Source organism: Mustela lutreola, chromosome 6 (genome assembly GCF_030435805.1).
Source record: "Mustela lutreola isolate mMusLut2 chromosome 6, mMusLut2.pri, whole genome shotgun sequence".
NCBI classification, from domain to species: Eukaryota; Metazoa; Chordata; class Mammalia; order Carnivora; family Mustelidae; genus Mustela; species Mustela lutreola.
The window spans coordinates 46,424,101-46,451,354 of record NC_081295.1 but is presented as its reverse complement, the minus strand read 5'-3'; the positions used below and the strand labels follow the sequence as shown (position 1 = coordinate 46,451,354).

General features: G+C 40.2%; 2 protein-coding genes across 12 annotated transcripts in view; one reads left to right on the top strand and one right to left on the bottom strand.

Moving 5' to 3' along the window:
- The window catches only part of DOP1A (DOP1 leucine zipper like protein A), a 105,257-nt gene extending 99,666 nt beyond the window's left edge, over positions 1-5,591 (top strand). For 8 of the 10 annotated variants that reach the window (XM_059177186.1, XM_059177194.1, XM_059177191.1 and 5 more), the window contains 3 exons: positions 1,791-3,289; positions 3,371-3,424; positions 4,414-5,591. In XM_059177186.1, coding sequence (XP_059033169.1) covers positions 1,791-2,096 — 306 coding nt within the window. In that variant the 3' untranslated portion in view covers positions 2,097-3,289; positions 3,371-3,424; positions 4,414-5,591. The remainder of the gene's footprint in view (positions 1-1,790; positions 3,290-3,370; positions 3,425-4,413) is intronic. The other 2 variants (XM_059177188.1, XM_059177189.1) reach the window with 2 other exon arrangements.
- Positions 2,803-27,226, bottom strand: PGM3 (phosphoglucomutase 3). Of its 2 annotated transcripts, XM_059177198.1 has the most exons (13): positions 27,121-27,226; positions 25,364-25,569; positions 23,393-23,577; positions 20,727-20,794; positions 15,880-16,013; positions 14,552-14,747; positions 11,693-11,850; positions 10,889-10,972; positions 8,479-8,577; positions 6,939-7,052; positions 5,805-5,927; positions 4,430-4,603; positions 2,803-3,242 (listed from the first exon to the last, which is right to left on the bottom strand). In XM_059177198.1, exons 2-13 carry the CDS (start codon positions 25,565-25,567, stop codon positions 3,153-3,155), a joined length of 1,629 nt encoding a protein of 542 aa, XP_059033181.1. In that variant the 5' UTR covers positions 25,568-25,569; positions 27,121-27,226; the 3' UTR covers positions 2,803-3,152. The 2 variants fall into 2 exon arrangements, with proteins under 2 accessions (XP_059033181.1, XP_059033182.1); XM_059177199.1 differs by lacking the exon at positions 27,121-27,226 and having other exon boundaries at positions 23,393-23,573; positions 25,364-25,495.
- Between the last annotated feature and the right edge of the window lie 28 nt (positions 27,227-27,254).

Sequence of the window (27,254 nt, the reverse complement as noted above, 5' to 3'; positions counted from 1 at the left end):
CACATCTGGACCAAATATTGAGACACAAACCCAGGTCTGGATCTCAACAAGTACGAGAGAGGTAAAGAGGAAGGAAGTTTGTCTTCGAGCGTAGACTGGTGAAGTGAAAGGAGAAATCATTTTTATGGAAACATGTCTGACTTTTTAATTTTATTATTGAGGAAGTGTAGTTCTGATGAAGAGAACACCAAAACAAGGGTACTTGTTATGGGTCAAGAGCTTAGTAGTTAAAGTCCCTCTCTTACAGGTACATCTTGGCAGGAATAGAAACAAAAGATTACACCTCAGTTACATTTGAAAACTAGTTGTATAGAGGGTTCAAGCATGCCTTTTCCCTCAGGATAAATTCATGTCTATTTACTTTTTAATCACTGTGGGATTGCAGTTTGACTTAGGGGACTGGAAAGGTGGTATGGTCCACCACCCAATGGTTGCCAGTGATGAGAAAGTCAGTCTGGGACACTCATTAAAGCCAGTGTTCTAGTTAAGCAAAAGGAAGCGGTTTTCTATATCCTGTATTTTAGACTGGAGGTTAAATACTTGCTGTTTTTTCTTTTTTTTTCTGGCTATAGAGAACTGGGTGATCTTTTTTTGTTTGCTCCTATTATAACTTCAGTCTGTTTTCCTTTCTCAGGATTTCATTTTTAAGTTAGCAAACACAGCTTGTGATCACACGTAAGAAAAAAGCTGGATTTTGCATCTGCTCTCTCTACTAGGAAACTAGTGTTATTAAAAATTAACAGTTTTTAAGTTTAACAGTTTAAAAGTTTCTCAGCAGCATCTGGTCTGAGAAGGCAAAATCCATTTGTTAACCAATAGGACAGATTGTAGTTCTGCTTTTTAAGTCCCCCTTGGTGATTTTTCCCCCATTTTCTATCCAGTCCATGTCTATCTTCATTCTCTCCACTCTGTGTTTTTATATCTGTGGTTCTGCCCTAACTCAGACATCTCCAACTCTCTCAGAACTTTCCCTAGATAGACTGAGGTCTACATCTTTGTATAATCTGGTTGGCTTCTTAAATCAGCCTCTTGGTACACAAGATATTTTAATTGCATTGACATTTAGTTGATAGAGTTTTCACCTACGTTCTTATTTGACTTCTCTGCTGGATAGATTATACTTCCCCACTTTTTAAAATGAGGAACCTTTCTGTATCTTACCCAAGGATGTCCCTCAGTGAGTAAAAGGCAGTGCCGTAACACCAACCCTATTGCTTTGACGCCAGGTCCAGCTTTCCTCCCCATGTTGTTTAACACAGTGAAGCAGATGGCAGTGCGTCTCCGAGTGTTCCTTTACTTTCTCTCATACTGAGTTGATCACTTTGAAGCCTGCCACCCTGTTGTGGCAAGTATAAGCCATTTGGCTAAAAGGGAACTACCTACCTGATTTACAAGTGGTGACATGGAGAAGACTGCTGTCTCTTCCTAACCTTCTTCTCTTCTCCTGGGTCACCTGCGTGGGAGTCCAGAATCTGGGAGCTTTTTGAGTATATGCAAAGCACAACATAAACTGTTAATTTTTGACTCTCCCTCTCAAAAAACGAATTCTGCTAACGAAGTGTGCTCATGCACTCCAGTTGGAAAATGGGCCTGCAGTGTTGGGACTCTTCTGTCCACACTTCGTAACTGGCACAAAGAGGCTTCAGTTAGAAGCAAGAGTCTAATCAAGTCTGGAATGGAGACTTAGTGTGATCGTTTGCATTTGTTAACCGTTGCTGGTGTTTATACCTTTGAAATGTTCTCGTGGACTGTACTCATCCGTTAATTACCATCCCCCGTGTCTTCTACAGAAAAATCCGGAGGAAGACAACTCAGGGAGAACGTTGGGTTGGGAGCCGGGACGCCTGCTGCTCACCATCTGCGCCGTGCGCAGTATCGAGCAGCTCCTGCCATTCTTCAACGTGCTCAGTCAAGTCTTCAACAGCAAAGTCACCAGCCGATGTGCAGGCCACTCAGGGAGCCCCATCCTCTACTCAAACACCTTCCCTAACAAGGACATGAAACTGGAAAACCACAAACCATTTTCCAGCAAAGCCAGGCAAAAAATAGAAGAGATGGTAGAAAAAGATTTCCTGGAAGGGGTGATAAAAACTTGAAGCACTACAAGTGGTTCCATTTAACTATATGTAAATGTAATTATTTAAAACAAACATTGCTCTGAGTTGTATAGTTTCTTTTTTTGTATGTAACAAAACATTTCAGGTTGTATTTAATTTAAATATTTGTAAATACAAGCAAATGTCTGAATGTGGCCTGAATCAAGTTTAAATATTGTTGGCTCATATTGATTATGGTGCCTGAGAGAGATCTATATATACATCTACAGTCCACTGTTTTACTGTCCTGAATTGTCTTAAACCTGCAAAATACACACTGCACATATTTTGCTATTGGTCAGGCTTTGTTCAATTTAGATTTGTTGGGATCTTCTTTCGGTTCTTGACCACATTCTAGTATCCGAATGGTGTCACTTCTCTGTGAGAGGCATGGTCATGTATGACCGTTTTCTCCCACATACCTTCATTAAGCGGAGTAAAGCATAACCGGAGCCCAGGCCTTGCATCCTCCCAAATGTAGCACCAGTACTTCAACCTCCGTGCAGAGTAGAGACGCACAGTCTCCATCTCACACCTTGGAACTCCTGGTGATGCTCCTCAAAGAGGTAAGTCATTTAAGAATCATCCTAAATTTTGCTGTGGAAGAACTGGTTGTGTTAAGTCTTCTCCACCCTCCCCATTCATATGAACAGTGGGGAATCCTGCAAAATAGCGGGCGTGGTTACGTAAAGCGATGGAAAAGGCATTCCCAGGAGCTGATAATAAGGTTTAATTTTCCAGCAGCCCTCATGAATTTTCCCTGCATGTATTAGAAAGTTAACAACTGAAACACATAGTGAAGCCCAGGTGCTTTACATTAGTGAGACTGAAATTGGATAATTTTTAAAAACGAAATTTAACAAGTATAAGGCTTACCTACTTCTAAACAATTACTATGGTAGTGTTTAAGAAAAACAATCCATTCTAGAAGCAATCTAATAAGATGCATTGTAAACATTTTGATTACAAATGTCTTTGAATCTGTCACAGTAATGGCAGTACTATTTTGTAAAAACTTTTCAAAAATCCAGTTTCTCATGATCATAAAAACTGTCTTCAGAGACCTAGTTGGGGTGCTTCTCCAACTCCTCCAGCCAGCTGAAATACTGCCAGGCTCACTGCATGTGCGAGGCTATCCGCGTTTTCCTGCAGATTACACGAAAGGAGATTAGATGGGCACTAGCATCTATCAGGTAACTTGCAATTCTGAGGGAAGGGGAAGGAACTTCTTGATTTTGTTTCACTAACATATTCAAATGAAATTTTTTTTTCAGTAACAAATTTCAAGACTCTTAGAAGATTTTGAGTTTTCCACTTGTTTAAGGCAGGTGAGTCCTTAACTGATTTTATAGTCTAATTTGGTCATCATTCTGAAACAGTAATTCAACCAAACCTACTCCTTAGAAGCAAGGCCACAACTGGCCTAAGAGTAAGTAATTGTTAAGATCCCAGATGGCCTAGGCTTCTGCCAAAAAGCTGCCAGCTCCCTTATAAAATGCCTCCGTCTGAGGGCTTACTCAACCCACTCTGTATTGCCTCTGCTATGCAAACACTGTTACCAAGCGTTTAAGATGACGGTGTGTGAAGAGGGCAAATTTTAAAAATCCACACCGTGAGGTCTTTACCCTCATCTGGAGAATACCAAAAGGCAATGCTGTTGAAAGGTAATTATTTTAGAAAACAAAAGTCGAGAGACAAAGGGGTGCCTCGGTGGCTCATCAATTAAGCGTCTGACCCTTGGTTTCGGTTCAGGTCACGCTCTCAGGGTTGGGAGATGGAGCCCCACACCCAGCTCCATGCGGATGCTTGTCTCCCACCCTCAACTTCGACCCCCAACTTGCGCACTCACTTTCTCAAATAAAAAAACGTCCAAAGAGGAATTTTAATCATCTTACCAGTAAATTTAATTTACTGGTACCAGTTAATTTAAACATGGACCTCAAAGCTGGTTGTTTCATAAAGCAGCACAATTATGTTTTTAAAGGAGGGGGAAAAGGATAATCCACTTCAGGCAACATAAAGCAAACCAAGTCTCTGTTAGTTACTCATGCCATAGTAAGAAATAGGGCATTTTCAGGAAGTCTGGAATAAATCAAAAGAAAAATATTTGGGAAAATAAACTGAGTGGGTCTAATTTTGTTCAACTACTGATGAAAATAATTTTGCATTAATATGAACCTAAAAATCTGCATAAATCTCAGACATTAAACCTTTAATTATCATAGTGATACCATTAACACTATTAAAGTAGTTTTTTCTCCCGCTACCACCCCCACCACCCATGTTGTCAGACTCTCACGGCACATTTTTTCAACAGAACTGTCCTAGCTTACCTGCGAGTCCGCTTCTGCATATACTCGGACTATATCTTCTGTACCAGAAGGCCGGACAAAAGCTCGGGAAAGCTTGTACTTCTTCACCAGGTCATTGATGGCCTCCTGTAGCCCCGGAGGTGTAACCACTTGTCTTTCAGCATCAGTGGTGCTAATAACTTGCCTGTCTGCAACCTATGCACAAACATGTCCTATTTATCACTGTATCGCACTTCCTTGCAGAAGCCTGACCTCTTTAACACAATTCCTACCAAAATACTGTGGCCATTTCATTTTAATAGTAACAGATCTACATCTCAGCTTATTGTACCCCCAGGTGCAACACTGACAAATAGTTAGGTACCAGAATTAGCACAGAATGTAACTGCATTGAAATGTTATGGGGCCCCTGGGTGGCTCAGTGGATTGAGCATCTGACTCTTGGTCTCAGCTCGGGTTGTGATCTCAAGGTCATGAGATCGAGTTCCACATGAAGCTCCGCATGGAGTCGACTTGAGAGTCTCTCCTCCCTCTCCTCTGCCTTTCTACCTGCTCCAAGTTCGCACATTAAAATCTTTTATAAAAAGTTTTACAATTTTTTATTTCTGACAAAATTAGTTATTAATACCAGTTGTACAGCTTTTCTTCTGTCTCTACAGTTACCATTAAAATAATGGCCAGTAAGTACTGTAGGACTTAAGCCACTAAATAAATAACCATAAGTATTTTTATAAAGTGGAGAGTAGCAACCTGTTATGTAAGAGGATCATGATAAAAATCTTCTAAACATGCCAAAAACTAATCTGAACAATCAGTAGCCATTTGTGTGAACTTCGGCTTTACTACCTCTTTCTTTCACAAAGTCTACCTTTGTCTTTCAAAATTCTGTTGGTGGATGTAGACACTGGTGTAAATCTGTACAGACATTTATATGAAATGCCTTTTAAAAAAAAGCAACATCTAGCCCCAGGAAAGTACATAGGAACCAAGAATTGTGCCAAGGGAAGATTTTCATTTGAAATGAAAGGCTATCAGGATTGCTTCCGAATGACAAGGGGGAGACGGAGAGCGGTGAAGGACAACGGCTGACATCTGTTGACGCTGAGCCCATGAGGGTTTCATTATTTTGTTCTCCCATTTACATGTTTTAAACTTTCCATAATAAAATCTTCATTATAAATAATCATATGTATCACTTTTTCTTTAAAGTTTGTAAAGTGAATACGTCTCAAACAATTGAAGAAGATGTGAGAAAATAACATGATATAAGGCATTTTCTATGCAATATATGTACACAATGAAATGTGAAACAAAGGAAATATTTTATGTAAAGCTTGGAGATAATACATTTTAGTTAATGTTCAGAAAAGAAGTCATTTTAAAATCTTGCTCCCACCTTAACTTTGAGCTGTCTGTTTGGGAGATCCGTATAAAGAGCATCCCACTGCTGTACAGTCAAGCCCTTCAGGATCAAAACTGCCTCAATCACCAGCATGTCAGAAATAGCATCACCAGCTGTCTACAAGACATAATGGAAGAAAGTACTTTAACACTAGCAAAGCTTAGATATGAATGCTCTGTTTAGATCACCAATCACAGTATCCTGTGCTTCCTTCCTGCCCCCACATAGGATTATTGAACTAGAGTGGATGGAGAAATGAAAAGGGAATGGAAGGCCATAATGAGTTACACCAAAGAACGCTGAAACTAGCTATTGAGAAACATGCCTCTCATCTTCATTGTAAATTAGAATGGGTAACTCTTAAGGTTCCAGTATTAACATTCTCTGACTCAAATTTTCCTTTTTAACTAGATCCCTTGAAATATCGTACCATGACAACAGAAGGCATCATGGGGGTAAAGTGGTGAAAGACACACCTGAAGATGGGTCCATACTTTTCACTTAGTAACTCTGAGCCCTTGGTTTCTTCATTTATGAAATGGGAATTATAATAACCCACCTCCCTCTGTTACTGCAAGGATAATAAGACAATGAGGTATGTCGAGTGCCTCGTATGTGCAAGATAAATCTTAGTTCCACCACTTTTCCTCGTCCCACTCTTTGTTCTTCCACTGCCATAATATTGTAGACTCTAATCTCAACGATGCAATGCATATACAGAGACTCGAGAGCTGACTCGACTCTAGGAGGAAGCAACTCCTTATAATTTTAATCATAAAACACAGGAGGAGGGAAGCATATCAATGTCCTATCGCCACATTTCAGTGTAAATCTCAACTATATATACCACTGTGGCAAGGAAGCTGCCAGAACTTTGCTACTTTAATTATTTTCAGGTGCACCTAGGTGTCTCGGTCGGTTAAGCATCTGACTTCCCCTGAGGTCATGGTATCAGGATCCTGGGATTAGGCTCCCTGCTCCCTGGGGGTCTGCTTCTCCCTCTGCCCTCTCCCCCACATCGATCTCGCTCTAACAAAATCTTTAAAAAAATTTATCCAGCATACTATTCTGTCTTCTGAATAACCTAAAAATAACCAGGAGCCTGCCACCCCCCTTCCCAGCTCTGACCTGGTTAATCAAGTCAATAACATTTTCAAGCATCTTAGCAGCTTTCCTTTTCTTATCTTCTAATTCTCTTGCTAGTTGTTTTATCTTTGTTTCAGCAGCTTTACTAAACAGTACCTGTAATAAAACACAAAATCACAAAACACTATCCATGCCCCAGGCATCCTAGCTAAACCACTTTGAAAACTCTCAATGAATCTGGAAAAACTGAGGGGAAAAATAATGGTAGCCTTAGAATGAATTAAATTAAAAAGATCAAATCAGAACCCAAAAAGATACTACTGATGGGGGGGATTCATTTATAAATTACAAAACTGGTTATCAAAATTTTAAAGAGCTGGAAAATACCCCTGGCAGAGGCAATGTACATAATGAGTTCATTGTGTTTGCCCCTCGGCCAGCTGCAGCCATCCTGTGCAACCAGATTTTTAAGCCTATCTGTATCCATTTTACTTGGAAGACTACGTAATTCAACATAAGTAGTGCAGTTTTCTTGTCCTAAAAATTTCAAGGATATAAGCTAAGTAAAAGTAGAGGATCATATTTATCACATTATGGCAAATAGTACCAAGGATATTATATACATCAAGCTCCTCAAGATTCCTGTCATTTTAAAATTCATTGGCCATGATTTTAGTGCCTTCCAAGGCTCAACACTACAGTTGGCACTTGATGGAAATAGATGTTTGTTGGTAAACTAAAGTACACTCTGATCAGTTTTTGTTGGAACACAGCCATACCCACTCACTCACCTTACACCAGCAACAGAGACCTTATGGCCCAAAGATTAGAATATTTACTATCTGCCCTTTAAAATCATTTATCAATCTCAGCATTAATTAGATCACTGAAGTTATATTTTAACTGCATTTCCTAAGAACTTCTTTTTTTTCTATGTTCAAGACCCCTGAAGCCAGCTCGGAATTAAGGAGGAAAATAATCTGACCTAGATAACATATTTTCTATTGGCCACCTCCAATCCATTTATGAAATGAGCTGAGGTATAAAAATGTTTAAAAAAAATAAACTTTATGAATATGCTAAAAGCCACATGATAAACTTCAAGATGGTGAATTTTAAGGTATATGAACTATATCTCAAACTTTTTAAACATTCTACCTACAAAATGCACCCTAGAAATTTTATATGCTTATGGCTAATTACATTCATTTCTAGTTGTTCATAACTTAATTCCCAAGCGTTCCAACACTTCAGTTCGCCACAGCTACTGAATTTTCCTTTTACCACCTATGGCCAGTTCAAAGAAAAGATTTTAAACAATATGTAGATGATCTGCTTATAAAAAAAGAACTGCATATTTTTTAAGAAACAATCATCTCTTCATACTCAAGGATCACTATCAATCTGAAAACCATTCTCACAACACATAGGAATATAGTAAGTTAACCAAATAATCTTACTCTACCATCACACCAATCATTTCAACAAAGGGGGATATAGCCTCTTAGCATCCAGATACAGAATCCCCATCATACTAAAAAAGTTCAGCTAAAGCTGGTTGTAGCTGATTAGGAGGACTTACCGTCCCATGCCCATTTGCTTCAAAATAAACTCCAATGTCAAACTCTTGAGCCTTGTGGTGTAAATGTTTTACACCAGTTTTAGTACAATAGACAGGTACCTATGAGAGATATTTAAAAAGAAAGATAACAGCAGTTATTCAAGGACAAATGTTTATTACGTACCTACTCTCTAAGGATAGAACAGGGAACAAACCTCCTGGAGCTTGCTACTGAGGCAGACATTTAAGCAATTAAAATACAAAGTGGTGTTAGTATGGAGGAGAAAAGGCACTGTAGAAGCCCACAGCCAAGGAAAAAGCAAGAAAGAGCTCCCAGATAAGATAATGAAAGATTATAATTGGGGAGTGACATGATCTAACTGTAGAAAGCTCAGCTACAGGAGAATGGCTTACAGGAGAATGGCTTACAGTAGGGGTCTGCAAGCTTTTACTACAAAGGGCCAGATGATAAGTTTATTTTAGGCTTTACATACTGTATGATCTGGGTCACAATGGCTCACTTCTGCCACTAGTATAAAAGCAACCACAGACAATACAGAAACAAATGAGCATCGCTATATTCCAATAAAACTATAAACACGTGGCAGACTGGATTTGGTCCACAGGCCCCTGTTTGCTATCCCCTGGCTCAGAAAGTTCAAAGAGATTGATTAGGAGATTTCTAGGACTAATCCCATTAAATTATGGTGGTCAGACTAGCAACACTGGGCAACCTAAGTCTTGGATAGATCTGAAAGAGAAGAGTGGTTAAGACTGACAGTGGCACGACTGCAAATACCAAGATCAAGTGAGATCAGCATTTGACTGGATTAAAAAGACCTCTGGAAAGGCTAGAGCTCAAATTACTTCATTCATACATAGGAGAATGGGCTGATGATTAACAGTTTCTACTGTGTTCAGTTTCTTAAACAGGGTAGCTTACCTATAAAAATTTTTTACGATAGAATGTAAGAAATTACTAAAACATGTAACCCAAGTACTGGGAATAATCCTTGTGACAAGCAGACAACTGGGCCAGTTGGAGGGCCCAAATGTGTTTACTGGAATCTTATACTTAAATCGGGTCACAAACTCGCAGCCTTCAGATGTGTCTTATTTTGTGTGCCCATTTCTTTGGAATTTTGCATCAGTTGCCAAGACTTAAAAAGAGGTTCACATAAAAATTCAGATTTTCAGCTTGTCTTCGAAGAATCTGACTAAAGGCAACAACAGCTGGCCTGGTGGGTACTGTTCCCAGTCCTTATCTCCCTGCTGCACTTCTTCACCTCACCTATCCAGATTCTACAAGAATCTGACCTTGCCAGTCTTGCTTAAAAAAGAATGAAAAGGCAACAAAAACTAGTAAAATGCAGAAATTTGAAAAGGGATACACACAAAAGTTGGAAAATACACTAACTAGTGAGAAAGAGTAAAGGCAAACATCTAACTGTGGCCATGGACCCTCTCACTCACTCATGCAGCAGGGAGTGTGGTATAGAGGATGGTCAGTCAGCTGGTGGCAAAACTACTAATAGATTGTATCCTCAGACCAAAGTTTCCCTGTGAGCCTCAAGAGATCCTGTCCCCGGGCTTGTCTTCCTCGGCAAGAATGTCCTACCCTCAATAACTGATCAGAGTCCTCACACTGTACCATCCCCGGGGTAACATCTCATTACCCAGCCTGCCTACAGGAGTTAAGGTAGATTTAGCCAGAATCCTCCCTGACCCCGATGACTGCTCAGTAACTTTCCATCTACCGGCACCCTCCCCACTTGCTCCTTGGCTACAAAATCTCCACTTTTCCTTGTTGTATCAAAACTTGAACCTGGTCCGTCTCCCCCACTGTGAAACCCCAAAGCAATAGTCCCTATGCCTACTGAATGGGCTCATTCTACGGGGCCATTTGTCACACGGTTTCTTGTAAATATGCCTGATAACTGTGCTGGCAATCAGTGTTTAGTCCTTACCAAAAGAATAATAAAGGCTCTCATATCTCTACAAGAAGTAGTGAAGTGGCTGGCTCCTAGCTCTAACAAATGGAAACTCTCAAGGGCCTGGGAGACAGGGGTGCTATCTTCCCTGAAGTTCACGTTTCAATGAGGGGACTCCAGACCCTTATGGAAAACATTCCTGAACTATGAAACTTGCTTAGCCTTTAAAAAGATTTACAGCCATTATAGAGGCAGAGAAAGAATTTATAAGTTTTCTAAAAGAAATGCTCTAAAAGGGAGGCAGGAGAATCTCTTTCTCTTTTCACATCAGTGACCATTTTTTTCCTATTTTTGACTTCTACTTACCCTTAAATGGACAACAGCTCAGTTTCATGTATTACATTCATGTATTACATTCATTCACCTACATGAGGGCCTCGTTTTCCTCACAGAAATATCTTAGATTATGATGCTACCAGAAAATGGAAATGGTTCAATACCTTCATAACTTCTTCAAGATAGCGTGTTGAACTTCCATTTGCATACGCAGTTTGTACAACACCAATATTCAAACTTTCTCCAATCTAGATAAAAACAATGATAATTGCCTGGCCATCAAAGGTAAAGACACTAACTATAAAAGCAAACATATGAGTTCTAAAGGATGACAAAATCGTCACCCAGTTTCAGCTGTGTCTTAGTTTATGCAATAAAATGCCTAAAATGAAAATTTACATGAATGCCAGAAAAAAAGCTAAAATACTTTTAGCTGAGTATTATTTAAATTCCGTGAAGAATCCTTTTCTAAAGTTTGTGATTTCTTGCTCTCTCGTTTTTTAAATAAAAATCTGTACTGTATTCTTAAAGTATACCTTTTCCCATATTATAATAATTACTTCTCATTACATTCTATACATAAAGCTGGCCTGAGATTTCCAAAAGAGCAAAACAGAATAAACCTGTCTCACATTATTAAGCATATTATAACATAGTAAATACAGCTCTCAGAGGATGAGATTTTATGTTTAAACTTGAGGCTTTGGGAGTGATGCTGGAACTCTCATTAAAGTCAGTTATGAGGAAACCAATGAAGCTTCAAATCACAACTGCCAGTATAAAGAAGAAGGGCACTACCTTCAGGTTCCAAATGCCCCATGCTGAAGTGACTAAAATTACCGTATCTTTTTGTATTTTCTGGTCACAGAGGTAAGGAACTCCTTAAGAACAGTGCCTCTGAGACATCCAAATGCCTGTTAGTCACCAGTTAGTCTTGTTTTAAAGGGTAGTCAATCACCCCACCATACCTCCAACAGGAGCTCTTTAAGGAAACTGCTAATTAGTGTTGCTATCTTGTCTCCATCTATGAGATGAAAGTGACCATCTACATCAAGGTAGTAATAAACAATTCTGTCTGCATCTCCATCAAAGGAACAGCATCTTTCATTAGACTTCATTTCCATTCCTAGCACACAGAATTTTAAAATGCATTTCAGTCACAGAAATGGGAATAAACCTCCATATAAAAAGTTTTTTGTCTTACATTAGTTACAAGGGAAAAATATTTCACTAAAGTATGATCAAAACTGGCCTTATGGTACTTAAAATTATCTTTCCAAATAAAAGCCAATGTCTTAATCTTTAATCTTGAAATAGTATAAAGGCTTATTATTTGTTTTTATAGGGTAAATTCACAGCTAACTGGAAAAGAATTCTATGCTGAAACTTGATATAATAATTCTATGCTGAAACTTGATATATAATAAAATTCTGTTTTATAAGCCAGTTGGTTTGGCAAGACAGGTTCCCATATAGTTTTTTGAAAGCTATAGATATTCATGAATTCAACTAACCTAGTACTATGATGTCCTTTACATATAAAAAATAATCAGCAATAGATGATGTGCTTTATTTCTACTAGAAATGTTTTTTTAAATAACATATAATGTATTATTAGCCCCAAGGATACAAGTCTTGTGAATCGCCAGGTTTATACACTTCACAGCACTCACTATAGCACATATCTTCCCTAATGTCCATAACCCCACCACCCTCTCCCTACCCCCCACCCACCAGCAACCCTCAGTTTCTCTTGTGGGATTAAGAGTCTCTTATGGTTTATCTCCCTGCCAATCCCATTAATAGAAGTGGTTTTTATTTAATTCTAACAGAAGTGGTTTTTATTTGTTCACACCATCAGTAACAAGAAACACTGGTAACTAAGAGCAAAGAATTACAATCCGCAAGAGAAATATTGCTTGTGTAATTTACATAAAGTTATCAAAATCTCAGCAACTGTCATGTCAAACTTACTAGAAAATTTCGCTGTTCCTTAGTCATGACTAAGGACAAATCAGGTGGACAAATCCAACAAGAGACTCCATGAGGAGATAGAGAGGAGAAGGGAGTTGGGGGAAATTGGAAGGGGAGGTGAACCATGAGAGACTATGGACTCTCTGAAAAACAATCTGAGGGTTTTGAAGGGGTGGGGGGTAGGAGGTCGGGACACCAGGTGGTGGATATTATAGAGGGCCCAGATTGCATGGAGCACTCGCAAAAATAATGAATACTGTTATGCTGAAAATTAAAAAAAAAAAAAAAAAAAAAGACTCCATGAGGAATACAAATATAAGGCTGCCTATAGGGCATAATGCAAGCTTCAGGAAAGTGAGTGGGGCCTATGGTTTTGTTCATACTACAGCTTTGTAATGTGGGGCTACCAAGTGCAACAGTCAAGAAAGAATTCTTGAGACATCTTAAAGTACAAAGACGTGCTTTTATTATAGCAGGGACAGGACCCATGATCAGAAAGAGCTGCACTGGGATTAAGGCATGACTGATTATATACTTTAAGTTTGCACCGGGACCGGTATGGGGGTGTGAGAGAATATGATCAGAGATAAGTTTCTAAAGAATTTCTGCATGCTGAAAGTGAGGTTTACAGGACCTTGGCGATCTGGTTATTGTCAAGATAAAGTTGTTTTTAGTCTATTAGTAAACATCAACATGAAGGCAGCCTTGAGTTTCTTGAGGTATGTCACACTCTGCGTGTCTCAGGTATTAATGGGCTACGAGTTGTAAAGAGATTTAATTTTAGCTCCATTTTTCTTGCCTTTGTTCTTCTCATCCCAGTGCCCAGAGCAAGGGAGAGGAAGAGCTTAATATTTAGTGAATGGACAGAACCAAAGTGTCAGTAAAGGTCAAAACAACTCAATAAAAAGGAGTTCAAACTGGTGGATTAAACTAAAAATTTAAGTGCTTATACAGAGAGGCAGAATAACATAAATGACAGAGGCGACTGGATGAGGTCTGTGGCGTTCCGAAGAATGCAGGTCCTGTCTGAAATGGGCAGGACCACTCCATGGCACTCGATGACTGCCATGTGATCGTGGACATGTTCTGATTTTGAAAAAAGGCCAGAATTTTCAATATTTAAGTAAAATCACATAATTTCTAAATGGCGACAATTAAACACAGCAGACCAAACAAAACACACCTGCAAGCCAAGCAAGACCACCCATTAACAATTTAGTATCTGTAATGCAGTTAAACATAGAACACCTCTTAGTACAACTAAAGTCTACAGAACAGTTTTCCTCCTAATATACCAACTGTAGAAAATAGTGATTTTACAGATAATTCTAATTAAGCAGAGTTGCATCCCCTTTCCACAGTGTGTCTAATTCAGATAAGGTGAAAAATACCACTTACTATTGCTGTCCTTTAGATCAGTAGTTCTCAAAGTGGGGTCCCAGACCAGCACCATTAAGGAATGTTAGGCACTTGATAGAAATGCAAGTTCTTATTGTACCTAAATCCTACCTCAGACCTACAGAATCTGACACTCTAGAGCAGAGCCCAAGAATCTGTACTAATAAGCCCTCCTGCTGATTCTCATGCATGCTACCATCTTGAGAATCATGGCTCCAAAACACCAATTTGTGATTTTGCTTCCCTACCACCCCCAGAGATTTCCTACACAAAATAGGAGCCATGTACTTACGGGCAGGGAGCAGACCATGTTCTGTATGGCACTGCCAAGTAAGGAGACTCCCAGATGTCTCAAGCAGCAGCCAGGACTAGTTGCATGACTTTACTCACTTGGCCACCTCCATCTGGAAATTAGATTGGTTTCAAAGAGCTCTAAAAACAAATTTTCTACATACCCTGTGGAGGCTTCTGATGACTTTTCACAAAGTCAGCCCCACATAAATGATTGAGTTTCCCTTTGGTCCCATCATTAAACAGCTGAACTGACAGCCCCTGGGTGATGTAGTGTTCCATTTCTCTCAGCTTCAGGGCCCCTATGCCATTTGCACAGTCAACTTTAAGTGATCTATTTTCATCTCCACTGCAAGAAGCCTTAAAAGGAAAAGACACACAGAAGAAAAATCTCAAGTTATAAAAGAGTGAAACATAAAGCACATATAGTTATATGTAAACATCTTCCATTGTTTCAGTTAACTTATCTATTTTAACCTGGGAAACAAAAGGGTACACACATTCAGGTGAAAACTGTAGAAAACCAAAGTAAAATTTAAAAACTTTTTTCGGGATGCTGACACTAGAATAGTTTCACTGACTGAAAAACTTATGGAAATGGAGCTTTGTCAAAATTTAGCCTCAGTTAAGTGGGGTCCCTTTAAAATACTACTACAGCCTGTATTACATGACAGGCATTCAAATGTGGCAAAGAGTATATAGCCAGAAGAGCAGAATAACGCCTGTCATTCTCTTCACAGCACATAATACCACTGGGCATGTCTGGGTTTTTCCTTGTCAGTCTCCTCTCTGGCCCATCCTCACTTCAGAATATAAACTCTATGAGAACAAGGGCTTTGTTTTGGTTAACAACATGCACTCAGTATTTGCTGGTCAAATTAATTACAACCCCCAAATCTCAACCAGGTTTAAGAAGCTAATCGACCCATGGGGCACCTGGGTGGCTCAGTGGGTTGAAGCCTCTGCCTTTGGCTCGGGTCATGATCCCAGGGTCCTGGGATCGAGCTCCACATCGGGCTCTCTGCTCAGCGGGGAGCCTGCTTCCTCCTCTCTCTCTGCCTACTTGTGATCTCTGTCTGTCAAATAAATAATAAAATCTTTAAAAAAAAAAAAAGAAGCTAATCGACCCAGAGGAAAATCTTTCTCAGCAGTGAACACATCAGATGTCACAGTGCCAACAGCACCTACTATTAAACCTACAAGAAAATGCATCTGAATGAGTATTTATGAAACCACAAGAACCCCACGTTTTCTCTCCCAATGATCTCTGAATGTACTATATGCCTTGCCAAGTAAATGCCAACAGATACTCAGCAGGATACAAGGGTCAAACCTTGTGGGGCCCTAGAAAGATAACGAAAATACACCATATTTTTGAAAAAAAAAAAAAAAAGAAGAAGAAGGAAACAGTGACAAAATAAGTTAAATTATTCAACAGATGTTATTTTAAGCATTTGCTTAAACACTAAACCACATTCAAGAGATTTTTCACCTGTTTGGTAAGTTCCATAAAAGCCTTAGAGAGTTTCTCATAGTAACCTTCTATGGTTGCCTTTCCATACTGGCCACCAGTATTTCGACAGTACACCATGTAGTGCAGCTGGGGTGTTGTTAATAAGCCATAATCTGTCAGAGGAACACAAAAAGCAATTTGTCACATTTCTTAATAAACAAGCAAACAAAAATGTTTAAATGGATTCATACCATATGAATTTGAGTGACCCATCTTTAAAAAAAAGACATCTCAGAAAACTTAAATGCTAATTTCCAAACTATTCAGAAATATGCATAAATATCCACTGAAATCATTACAACTAACTTACATTATGATGTTGTGATTTATAGTAAGAAATAGAAAACTGGTCTTTGTCTCCATTGCTGGAAGGGCTTCTAAACCCTTAGAATTTCTAAGTGATCAGAACAAGGAATTAACTGTCTTTTGTTATGCTAATGAGATGACAAGGAAGGCTCCCAGAGCCCCCTAAGATGGGGCTGTTGCCAGGGAAACCAACCAAGTGATTAGAGAGTTGGAACTTTAAACCTCTCCCTTATTTCTGGGTTCCTTGCCACTCCAGGGAGAGAAAAGAAGGGGTAGAAATTGCGTTCAAATAGCAACGGCCAATCACTTATTGGTCATGCCTATGTAATAAAGGCTCCATTAAAAAAAACAAAAGGCTGGGGTCTGGCTTGGTAAATGTGCGCAGACTGGGGAAAGTGGTTGCCCAGATAGCAAGGAAGCTCCATGCCCCTTCCCACATACCTTGCCCTTTGCAGCTCTTCCAACTGGCTGCTCCTGAGTGCTATCCTTTATAATACACTGGTAATCTAGTAAGTAAAATGTTTCTCTGAGTTCTGGGAGCACTTTAGCAAACTAATCAAACCAAGGAGGAGGGTGGTGTCAGAAGCCCAGGTGACTGAATTCTGAAATGGGGGAGGGGAGGAGACTTGTGGCACTGAACCCTTTACCTGTGGGATCTAAACCTACCCTCTGGGTAGATAATGTCAGAGAATTAAATTTATTGGTAGTTAGAAAAACACACACACTGGACATATACTCAAGGCCAGATGAAATATGAACTACTACTGATGACAAAAAAAATAATCATTTAGAGGTGCCTGGGTGGCTCAGTAGTTAAGCGTCTGCCTTCAGCTCAGTTCATGATCCCAGGGTCGTGGAATCGAGCCCCACATCGGGCTCCCTGCTATATGGGAAGCCTGCTTCTCCCTTTCCTACTCCCCCTGCTTGTGTGCTCTCTCTCTGTGTTTCTGTCAAATAAACAAAATCTTAAAAAAAAAAATCATTTAATAAGGGCAGGTAACATAAAAATAGAGCAATATAGGAAGATAGTAACAGTTCTATTTCCAATAACAACTGCGTAATTCGGATGAACCCTCCTCCTGAAAACTACCAAAACCGCTAGATAAAAGAAGTATCTCTTTTTTATAAAGCACTGCTGAGACAATAAGTTATAGAGGACTAAGGTCAAAATGTGAAGAAAGAACTCCAAAATTTGAGTGCTGGGAACCCGGTTTTGCTCTGAAACCATAAATTCACCTACTGCTTTTGGTACAAAAATCTGTGCTGACCCAAGATGAAGGAAACCCAGTTAGAAGTCCAGCCCCTCATGAAGCGGAAGCATCAAGAACTATTCTGCAGTGCAAGGCTGAGTCAGAAGGGAATTAGCTCCAAGTGCCCACTCCTAGGAGATTTGTCTTGACACCGCGAAGAGCAGGAGATAATCCATCCCTGAAGAGCTGTCACCAGATAGGCCTCCCCGGATTTCTAGCCTAAATCACATAACCACAGGGGTCCAGGAGAACTTCATCGTCAAAGCAACTCGTCATCTACCAGTCAGGTAGCACCCCCAGCCACCCAAGCAAAAGCAATAACCAAACTTTGCCACAGAAAGAGGCCTTCACCATAAACCTCAAAAATGTTCCACAAATGATTTCCCAATAAAAACAAGCAGCTTATAGTCAAAAATAGCAAACCACACAAGAAAAGCACCAAAAGCAAAAGCAAGAAACAGAAGAAATAGCAGAGATGAACCAATATTTAATAAATATTCAGTAACTAAAGCCATCAGAGGTCTTCAAAGTCAAGCACAAGAGTTTGGACTATAGATGAAAAGTCAAGCTACTGAGCCCTGCAGGTATACAACAGAAATGGTAATTATGAAGGCAGTTAGGGCTCTGATACAAGGATGGCAGGAGAGGAGGAGGAGGAGCTCAAAAAAGTAGATCAGCACTTAACCTAGTTTAGTGGAGGTGTATAAGGAGAGGAAAACAATATTCCAAAAGACTTACTCAAGGCTGGAACGAAAGGATTTTATGACCAACATCAACATTAGCAAATAAACATTTACTCAATAAATTTTTACTCAAAGAAAAAATGACTATTATGGGGTTAACTCATCTGTTCCACCGATCAACCCCGAAACCAAGAAGCCATTCTTCACAGCTCTAGCCTCATCAAGTATCACAAAATCTTTTCAAGTCACTACTAATTTCAAACTTTTCCATTCTCTTCCTATCATTTTTTTTTTTTCTGTCATCACTCTTAAATGAACTGTTGTACAGTCTCTTTTCCTTAGAACCTTCCTATCTCTCTACACAAGAGTGAAAAGCCAGAGTGACTGACTTAAAATGGAAATGTGATCATATTCCCATACATAAAATCCTTCCATGGAGTTCCTGTGCATTTGAATTAAAACCCAAATCTTTACCACAACCCACAAGGCTTCGGATGTTATGACCCATGTCATGATCCCTAACCTTATCTACTAGTTTCCCCATCCTCCTTTTGCTGTGGCTACATTGACCTTTCATTTCCTCAAGTACACTAAGCTGAAGGGAGAAATGATGGAAAGGTTAAAAATAAAAAATTTACTCTCAAGTTTTTATAGACTAAAACATTAGAAAAGTGATGGTATAAATAGTTTTAGGCCAGGTGAAGCTGGGGTAAGGGCAGATCACCTAAGTGGAGACCTCACTCAACCAGTGCTTTACAAACTGCAGACCTGAGGGGTCATGGAATCCACTTAGTGAGACCCGACCAGCAGTTTTGCATTTTTTTTTTTTTTTAAATAACACAGATGAATGCATGTCATGCAGTGTAGGTATTACATTTTGATACTTTTATGTCAGTTATACATACAAGTACACATACACACATCATGACACAAAATGGGTTTCTTACTGTAAGTTGTGAGTGGCCTGAAATAAACTCCCTGGAGGGTTGTACATAGCAGGCCGTGAAAAATGTTTGATAAGCTAATAAATGAAAAGTTAAACTATACATAGCTGGAGCTTTGGCTGTAAAGATGATCATTCAGAAATCAAGCAGAATGGAGAGAGAAATAAGGAACACCCATATGGCGGGAGTGAGCCCACACAGAAGACTGATAAGGAATAGTGGCCAAGGAAGTAGAAACTTCAAGAAAGAAAGAAAGAGGTCACAGTATGGAGAGCTATAAGACAGCAACTAGAAAACTTCAAAATATAAATTCTGGAAGTTATTTCTTAGGTCACAGATCCCTCTGACAAAAGCAACAACTCTTCTCCCTAGGAAAATACATGCGCCAGTAACACTCTACACACCGTATCAAGAGGTCAGCCAGGTCCCTGCAGCTTAACCACACATTTCCCAGGTTGCCCAGGCCCCAGGCTAAGAATAAAAGCCACTTTAAAAGCCTCTGGATTTGGCAATTAGAATTCAGTTGAGTGTTGAGAGGGCTACTTCGCTGAAGGGACAAGGATGGAGACTGCCTGCAATGGGCTAAGTAATGCCTAGAAAAGCAGAGAAGTAAGCCAGGAGAGCTCTTGGAAGAGGCCAAATTAACTTTGAAAAGAAGAGCACAGGGGACGTGGAAAGGTTAAATGTAAATGCCTTTGCATTTACAAGGGGCATGACCAGTGAGAGAAGAGAATTCTAGTCTCCATTTTCTGTCATGTAATTCTTCATTGGATAAAATAAAACTACCTGCCAAAACTTAAAATCAGATGATGTAGGTAGGCCAAAGATATCTTCCACCATCTGATAGGTCAACATCTGAGTCCACATGTGATCAGCTATTTGGGACTACACGATATTGACAAAAGCTCCCCAGAATGAACATCTTCAAATAACTTCAAAGATTTTTATATCAGGAATTTGGCCTTATTAAAGTAAGGTAAGATCAGTATTTCTTATATATAATCTCTTACAGCTAAAACAAAATATGTACACCCAGAAAATTTTTTTTATGAAAAGCTAGTATTTTATACCTAGAAATTCTTTTTTTTTTTAATTTTTTTTTTTTCTAATTTGAGAGAAAGAGGGAGAGATTGAGTGCATGTGCAAATGGGGGGGAAGGGCAAAGGAAGAGAATTTTTTAAGATTTTATTTTTTTACTTGACGAAGAGAGAGATCACAAGTAGGCAGAGAGGCAGACAGAGAGAGGGAGGAAGCAGGCTTCCCGCAGAGCAGAGAGGCCAATGTGGGGCTCAATCCTAGGACCATGAGATCATGACCTGAGCCGAAGGCAGAGGCCTAACCCACTGAGCCACCCAGGCGCCCCAGGCAGAGAACCTTTAAGCAGAATCCTCAGCAAGTATGGAGCCCAATAAGGGGCTCCATCCCACGACCCATGAGATCATAACCTGAGCTGAAATCAAAAGTCTGATGCTTAAATGACTGAGACACCCAGGTGCCCCTGTACCTGGAAGTTCATTTTTTAAAAAGTTCTTTTATCTGTACTTTCAAACTTTTCTAAAATAAACTGTACTACTTTTACAACTTTCTTAAAAAATTTTTGTTTTAAGTTTTTTAAAGGGTTACAACTCGGGATAGCTACATACCTTGGAATTGACCTTCTAAAACAGTCACACCATCTATTACAGACTGTGAAAGTTTCTCACTGCTGGGCCTAGAAAAGAAAAGGAAGAAAATAACACACCCCTTCCTGAAACCAAGAGATGCTAGGTCTGAAAACAAATACAGAAATTATGTGCTACAAATGCCAGGATAATAGGTTCACAGTATCTGAGCTGAAACCTGCAAAGTTTGAAAACTCTGCAAAGATAATACAGGTAGGGTATTAGCATTTTCCAGCAGCCTTTTACAATATATTTCTTGGAGTCTGGCTTTCAAATGAATTTAGAGAACAAATATAAAAATACATCAATTACGCCACACCCAGAAACCTTTTCAAGTTTGACTGTAACATATACATTATCTAAAAACAGTAGCAATAAATACTGAATGCGAACACTTCATATAATGCAGTACTGGGTATTAAACCACCAAGGAGGGGCGCCTGGGTTGCTCAGTGGGTTAAGCCGCTGCCTTCGGCTCAGGTCATGATCTCAGGGTCCTGGGATCGAGTCCCGCATCGGGCTCTCTGCTTGGCAGGGAGCCTGCTTCCTCCTCTCTCTCTCTCTGCCTGCTTCTCCATCTACTTGTGATTTCTCTCTGTCAAATAAATAAATAAAATCTTAAAAAAAAAAAATAAATAAACCACCAAGGATATAGAACTTATTTTTCATTTGAAAAAATCAGAACAAATTATCTGCCTGAAAATAAAGGAGATAATTATAACTGCCTTGCAGAAAATGATGTTCTAGATCATTTAAACTAGTTAATTGGTAAGAGGCAATTACATGTGGGACGGCTTTACCATGGGATAATAATTTGTTTCAGAACATAAGTCACTAGGCCACTTCTGATACCTATAAATCCACAATTAATGGTATTTAGAAATCTCTCTGGTAACACATTAAGGATAAAATACCAGACATTATCCTAATGTCCTATCATTAAGACTATGACTAGAAATTTTCTTTAGAAAGATACTTGGGCTAAAATGAGATCTCACAGTAAATCTTGAAACAGAATCCTCCTGATTCAAAGTACACTTTTCATCTAACACTTTACAGTATCTTTTTGTAAAGGAAGACAAAAGCTGCCAAATATGGCAAGCAGTCCTCTCCTATCCATGGTTTTGCTGGCCATGGTCTGTTACCTGAGGTCAACTGTAGTCCAGAAGCAGATGATCCACCTTCTGACATACTGTCAGGTCAACAGGAGCCTAACACTACATCACAATGCCTACATCACATCCTCTCTCACACACGCATTTTTATCATCCTACATCATCACAAGAAAGAGAAGCGGGAGTACAGTACAATAAGATATTTTGAAAGAGAGAAGAGAGACTACACTCACAACTTTATTATAGTATGTTGTTACATTGCTTTTATTATTATTTATTGTTGATCTGCTGCTGTGCTTAACTTATAAATTAATCTTTATCATAGGGGCACTTGGGTGGCTCTTTTAAGCATCGGACTCTCAATTTTAGCTCAGGTTATGAGCACAGGGTGGTAAGATCAAGCCCCACCTAAGGCTCAGCACTGGGTGCAGAGTCTGCCTGGGATTCTCTCTCCCACCCCCACCCCCCCGGCTTCTGCCCCAATTCATGCGCTCACTCTCTCTCTAAAATAAATGAAGATCTTAAAAAAATTAATCTTTATCAAATTATGTATGTACAGAGAAAAACATGATAGAGTTCAGTACTATCCATGGTTTCAGGCATACACTGGGGGTCTTGGAATGTATCCCCTGCAAATAAGAGGGGTGGACTACTATATGTAGAAATAATATATTGTTGTTGTTAAGATTTTATTTGACTGAGAGAGCGCGAGCAAGAGAGGGAACACAAGCAGGGGGAATGGGAGAGGGAGAAACAGGCTTCAAACTGAGAGGGAAACCCGATCCAGAACTCCATTCCAGGATCCTGGGATCATGACCTGAGCCACCCAGGCGCCCCTAGAGATAATATATTGTCTTCTGGAAAACTCCAGCATAGGAAAATGATATAAATATATAAACCAACAATAACGCAGATTATGAGATGAATCTATAAATATTAAATTACAAGCAAGGGTTCTTCCTCTGTAGGAATAAGTAGTTAATCTCCAGAAGTAAAGGGGTGGGAGACATATGTTATGTACTTCTCTCAGGTCAGGAAACAGGTATTTTCATACACTATCTTATGTAATCTCCACAAAAGCTCTGTGTTGGGCTTTAACATCAACATTTTAGAGATGGGCATATGGAAGCTCCAAATATTAGGTAACCTATCCAACTATACACGGTTAGAGCAAATTAGCTCCTACATCCTACTAAAAACAAAAAGGCCAGGTAGGTAGAGGAGCCTCTTAGGGGAGTTCCACTTAATTCTTTCAATTTATCATGAGTATTTTTTTTTTTTTAAAGATTTTATTTATTTATTTGACAGAGAGAAATCACAAGTAGGCAGAGAGGCAGGAAGGGAAGCAGGCCCCCTGCCGAGCAGAGAGCCCAATGTGGGACTCAATCCCAGGACCCTGAGATCATGACCCGAGCCGAAGGCAGCGGCCCAACCCACTGAGCCACCCAGGCGCCCCTATCATGAGTATTAAAACTAACGCAATCACTTAGGTCCAATTCCCAAAGCTGCTTTCACCAGTAATGTGACGGTCACCTGGTATCTCTACCAATCACTACGAAGGCATCTTGTTGCAGATTTACGGCTGCTTTCACACTGATGTCCATCAACACTCCTGGCAAGTCTTTTTCTTCAGCATTTGCCAAACGGGTAGCATGTTCCTCCCAGGATGGTGCCAACATTTCACCCAAAGGATCAACCAATTTTACCCCATTGTCTTCCTTAAAAGAAAAGCAAACAATAAGCCATCTGTGCATATTCACAAGGGTGAGCTGAGGAAGTAAACTCAATCTGTTTTCCCCTAAATAAGACACTGATGGCAGAGTGGCTTTACCTGTGACCTTACGGCATGCCAGGCACTGGACTAGGTGTTTCTTATAAATCCTCGTAACAAACATCAATCTTACTAATAATCCTATTTTTATTCCAATCTTACTTTGAAAAAAAAAAGATTCAGAGCAAGTGAATTCACCACCAATTACATAGCAGGACACAAATGGAGGGGAAGGAGGGCACCAAGAGATCCTTCTCATTATGACCCTGCCTTTTTAAGCACATACTGGCCAATGTATCACAAGTGGGTGACAGAAGCTGAAAACTGACTCCCAATTCTGTTCTGCTCAAATTTGGGGGAAGAAATAAAGTGTAGTTCAGAGTGAATGTCAACTGAAGGAAACAGTTCAGTATTGTTTTAAGAAGTACTTAAAGAAAGAAAGAAAGAAAAAGAAAACCAGTCTAAAAAATTTTCAAAATGCACTAAATCTTTTTAAATATTTTCCCTTCTCCCCACCTTGGCTCCAATCTCTAATCCCTACTAAATTAACACAAGTAATACTTCTTGTTACTGATACTGTCTCAATGCAACTAACTTGGAAGGACATTCTGTTATTTCTTTAATATGGACACAGTCCAAGAAATAACTCTCATTCTCTCCACACCCTCTACAGTCATGAGCTAAATGACCACTCATTAAGAAAAAGCCATTTTAGGGGCGCCTAAGCGGCTCAGTCATTTAAATGTCTGACACTTGATTTCAGTTCAGGTTGTATGTGGTCTCAAGGTTGAGATCCAGCCTGGTGTCACACTCTGCCATTAGTGATGAGTCTGCTTGGGATTCTCCCTCTCCCTCTGCTCCTCCCCTCGCATGTACTCTCTTTCTCTAAAATAAATTGATCTTTAAGAAAAAGCCATCTCGGGGCGCCTGGGTGGCTCAGTGGTCAAGCCGCTACCTTCCGCTCGGGTCATGATCTCAGGGTCCTGGGATCAAGCCCCGCATCGGGCTCTCTGCTCAGCAGGGAGCCTGCTTCCCTCTCTCTCTCTCTCTCTGCCTGCCTCTCTACCTACCTGTGATCTCTCTGTCAAATAAATAAATAAAATCTTTAAAAAAAAAAAAAAGAAAGAAAGAAAAAGCCATTTCGGGGGTGCCTGGGTGGCTCAGTCATTAGGCATCTGCCTTCAGCTCAGGTCATGATCCCAGGGTCCCGGGATCAAGCCTGGCATCAGGCTCCCTGGTCAGCAGGAAGCCTGCTTCTTCCTCTCCCTCTCCCCCTGCTTGTGTTCCCTCCCTCACTATCCCTCTGTGTCAAATAAATAAATAAAATCTTTAAAAAAAAAAAAGAAAAGAAAAGAAAAGAAAAAGCCATTTCAAATACAAAGGCACATACTGAGTAGGCACATTCCTAGAATTAGATTTTGTACTTTGGGTCAAAATCTAGTGCTCAGACACTAAGATGTGTTCTTGTAAATAAAGGTTTGCTTTAGGGGCGCCTGGGTGGCTCAGTGGATTGAGCCGCTGCCTTCGGCTCAGGTCATGATCTCAGTGTCCTGGGATCGAGCCCCGCATCGGGCTCTTTGCTCGGCGGGAGCCTGCTTCTCTCTCTCTCTCTGCCTGACTCTCCGCCTACTTGTGATTTCTCTCTCTGTCAAATAAATAAATAAAAAATCTTTAAAAAAAAAATAAATAAATAAAAATAAAGGTTTGCTTTATAACAGCACAAAAGGCGTCACCTCGGGATTATGTGATGCGGTTACCATGACTCCTATTGTAGACTTGGTCTGTTTTGACCTCAGGACAGCTAACAATCCCATGCGAAACATGACATGATCAAGATGTTCTGCTTTTGTTCGAAAACCAGCAGTCCCATATTGAAGAACGAGTCCACTGGGCTTGGCATGTAATGCTGAGTGTTCTTTTACAGCATCTAAATCCATGCCTACAAAATTAAGGAATATTTTTCAAGCAAAAGAAATTTTTACAGGACCATTTGTTTCAACAACTGCCACCCTGAACTAATAGGTCTGCCTCGTTCTGAAACCCCACAAAAACTTTTTTGAGAAAGAAAACAATGGTACAATAAAGTTCTGGAGGTAGACTTTACCTAGAAGATCCTGCCCAACTTGTATCATTCCCTCCAGGGCACATGGCAATTACCCCAGCACATCTCTCATTTTGGCTCCAGGGCTATTCCTGGACACGGTAAATTTTAAATGGTCTACTCTCAACTAAAACGAAGATTCCACTCATAGACTCATAGACTCCTACACAATCAAGATTACCTCATTTCACAAATGGAAAAACTTAAGCTTAGACCTCAAATAACCTAAATTTACATAGGTAGTTAGTGACAAATGGGGCCTAAGGTTATACTGTCAAAAGAACTGGGACTACATATCCAAAATATCTAGGAAATCTGTTGGTTCTTCTGTTGTTCTTCCCAGACCACACACAGAGACATACGCCCAAAGGAAAAGGGAAGGGCAAAAGCTTCCTAAGACTGCCCAGACCTCCTACTACACCTCACAGAGGATTTTTCTATTTTTGTAAGGGAGGATCAGGATACCCTTCTAAATTAAGCTCTGAAAGCAACATCTTCCTTTTACCTTTAATTAATTTAAGAGGCCTGTGCTTATAATTTTAGAGTTAATTGTCTCCTAGCCCACTACTAATTCCTTCTCTGCCATACTCCAATTTTAAGTGGAACTTGGGGGTTTCCAACCTCAGCTGTATGTACTTCTTGGATCAGTCCCATTCCCAATTAGCCCAGGGATGAGCACCAGTCCTATCTTGTTTTCTTCATTTTCCTTCATTGCTTCAATGAACAAAAGTTAAAGGAAATGATGAAAAATCTTTGCTTTTGTCCAGCTAGAAAAAACTGGTATTCAGCAAGCTAATTTAGTTTGATCCAAAGTGATCAAATCTCTTTCACAAACATCAATACACTTTGTTTAAAAACTGACCATTCGGTAATAAATCATGATTACTCATAAGGGCGTAAACCAGTCCTGTAAAATCTAGGGGAAATTTTTTTTTTTTTAAACTAAAAAAGATAAAACGCTTCCACCCTTCAAAGCGTCTTCGGCCCTAAAACTACTTTCAGTGAGTGTGCGAATGCTTTTATTCAAAGCACTTAAGAGCCCAAACAGCGACCACTCTAAAAAAGTTGAGAGCATCCCCCTCCCTCCATTCAATTATCAACCGCTGGTTTGTTCCGCTTCCCTTCCAGCCCCCAAACGGCCGCACCCTTCCCGACTCTCAACCGGGAGCCACCACCTCCCGCCCCAGGTCTCTGGGCCAGAACACCCAGCACGAGACCCTCGGGCCCGCTCTGAAGGCGCGGGGCGGTGCGTCCCGCGCGCGGTCTGCGGGTCGGTCCGCGGGTCAGTCCGCTAGCCTGCCCACTAGCCTACCCGCAGCCCAGCGGTAGGCCGAACCCTTACTGACTGGAAACTCCATTCCAGTCGCCTAGCCTAAGGGCCCCACTCACCTCCGCCAGAAGACACCCCCTCACCTCCACCTCACGGAACAACTGACCCGCGGCAGCACCTCCTACCTACTGAAGCTCTCCGAACCCGCAGACGTGGCCCTGCGTGTCTTCCGGTCCAGAGCCGCGCCCCCCCA

Bases quoted from the DNA above. Each gene is read 5' to 3' on its own strand.
- PGM3 (XM_059177198.1), bottom strand. From the start codon at position 25,567: ATGGATTTAGATGCTGTAAAAGAACACTCAGCATTACATGCCAAGCCC. The intron at 5,928-6,938 runs GTCAGAGCTGGG...TATGTCTTGTAG, and splicing joins TTATTGACTTGATTAACCAG to ACAGCTGGTGATGCTATTTC. The intron at 4,604-5,804 runs GTGGGAGCAAGA...GTTTGTGCATAG, and splicing joins ACAGACAGCTCAAAGTTAAG to GTTGCAGACAGGCAAGTTAT.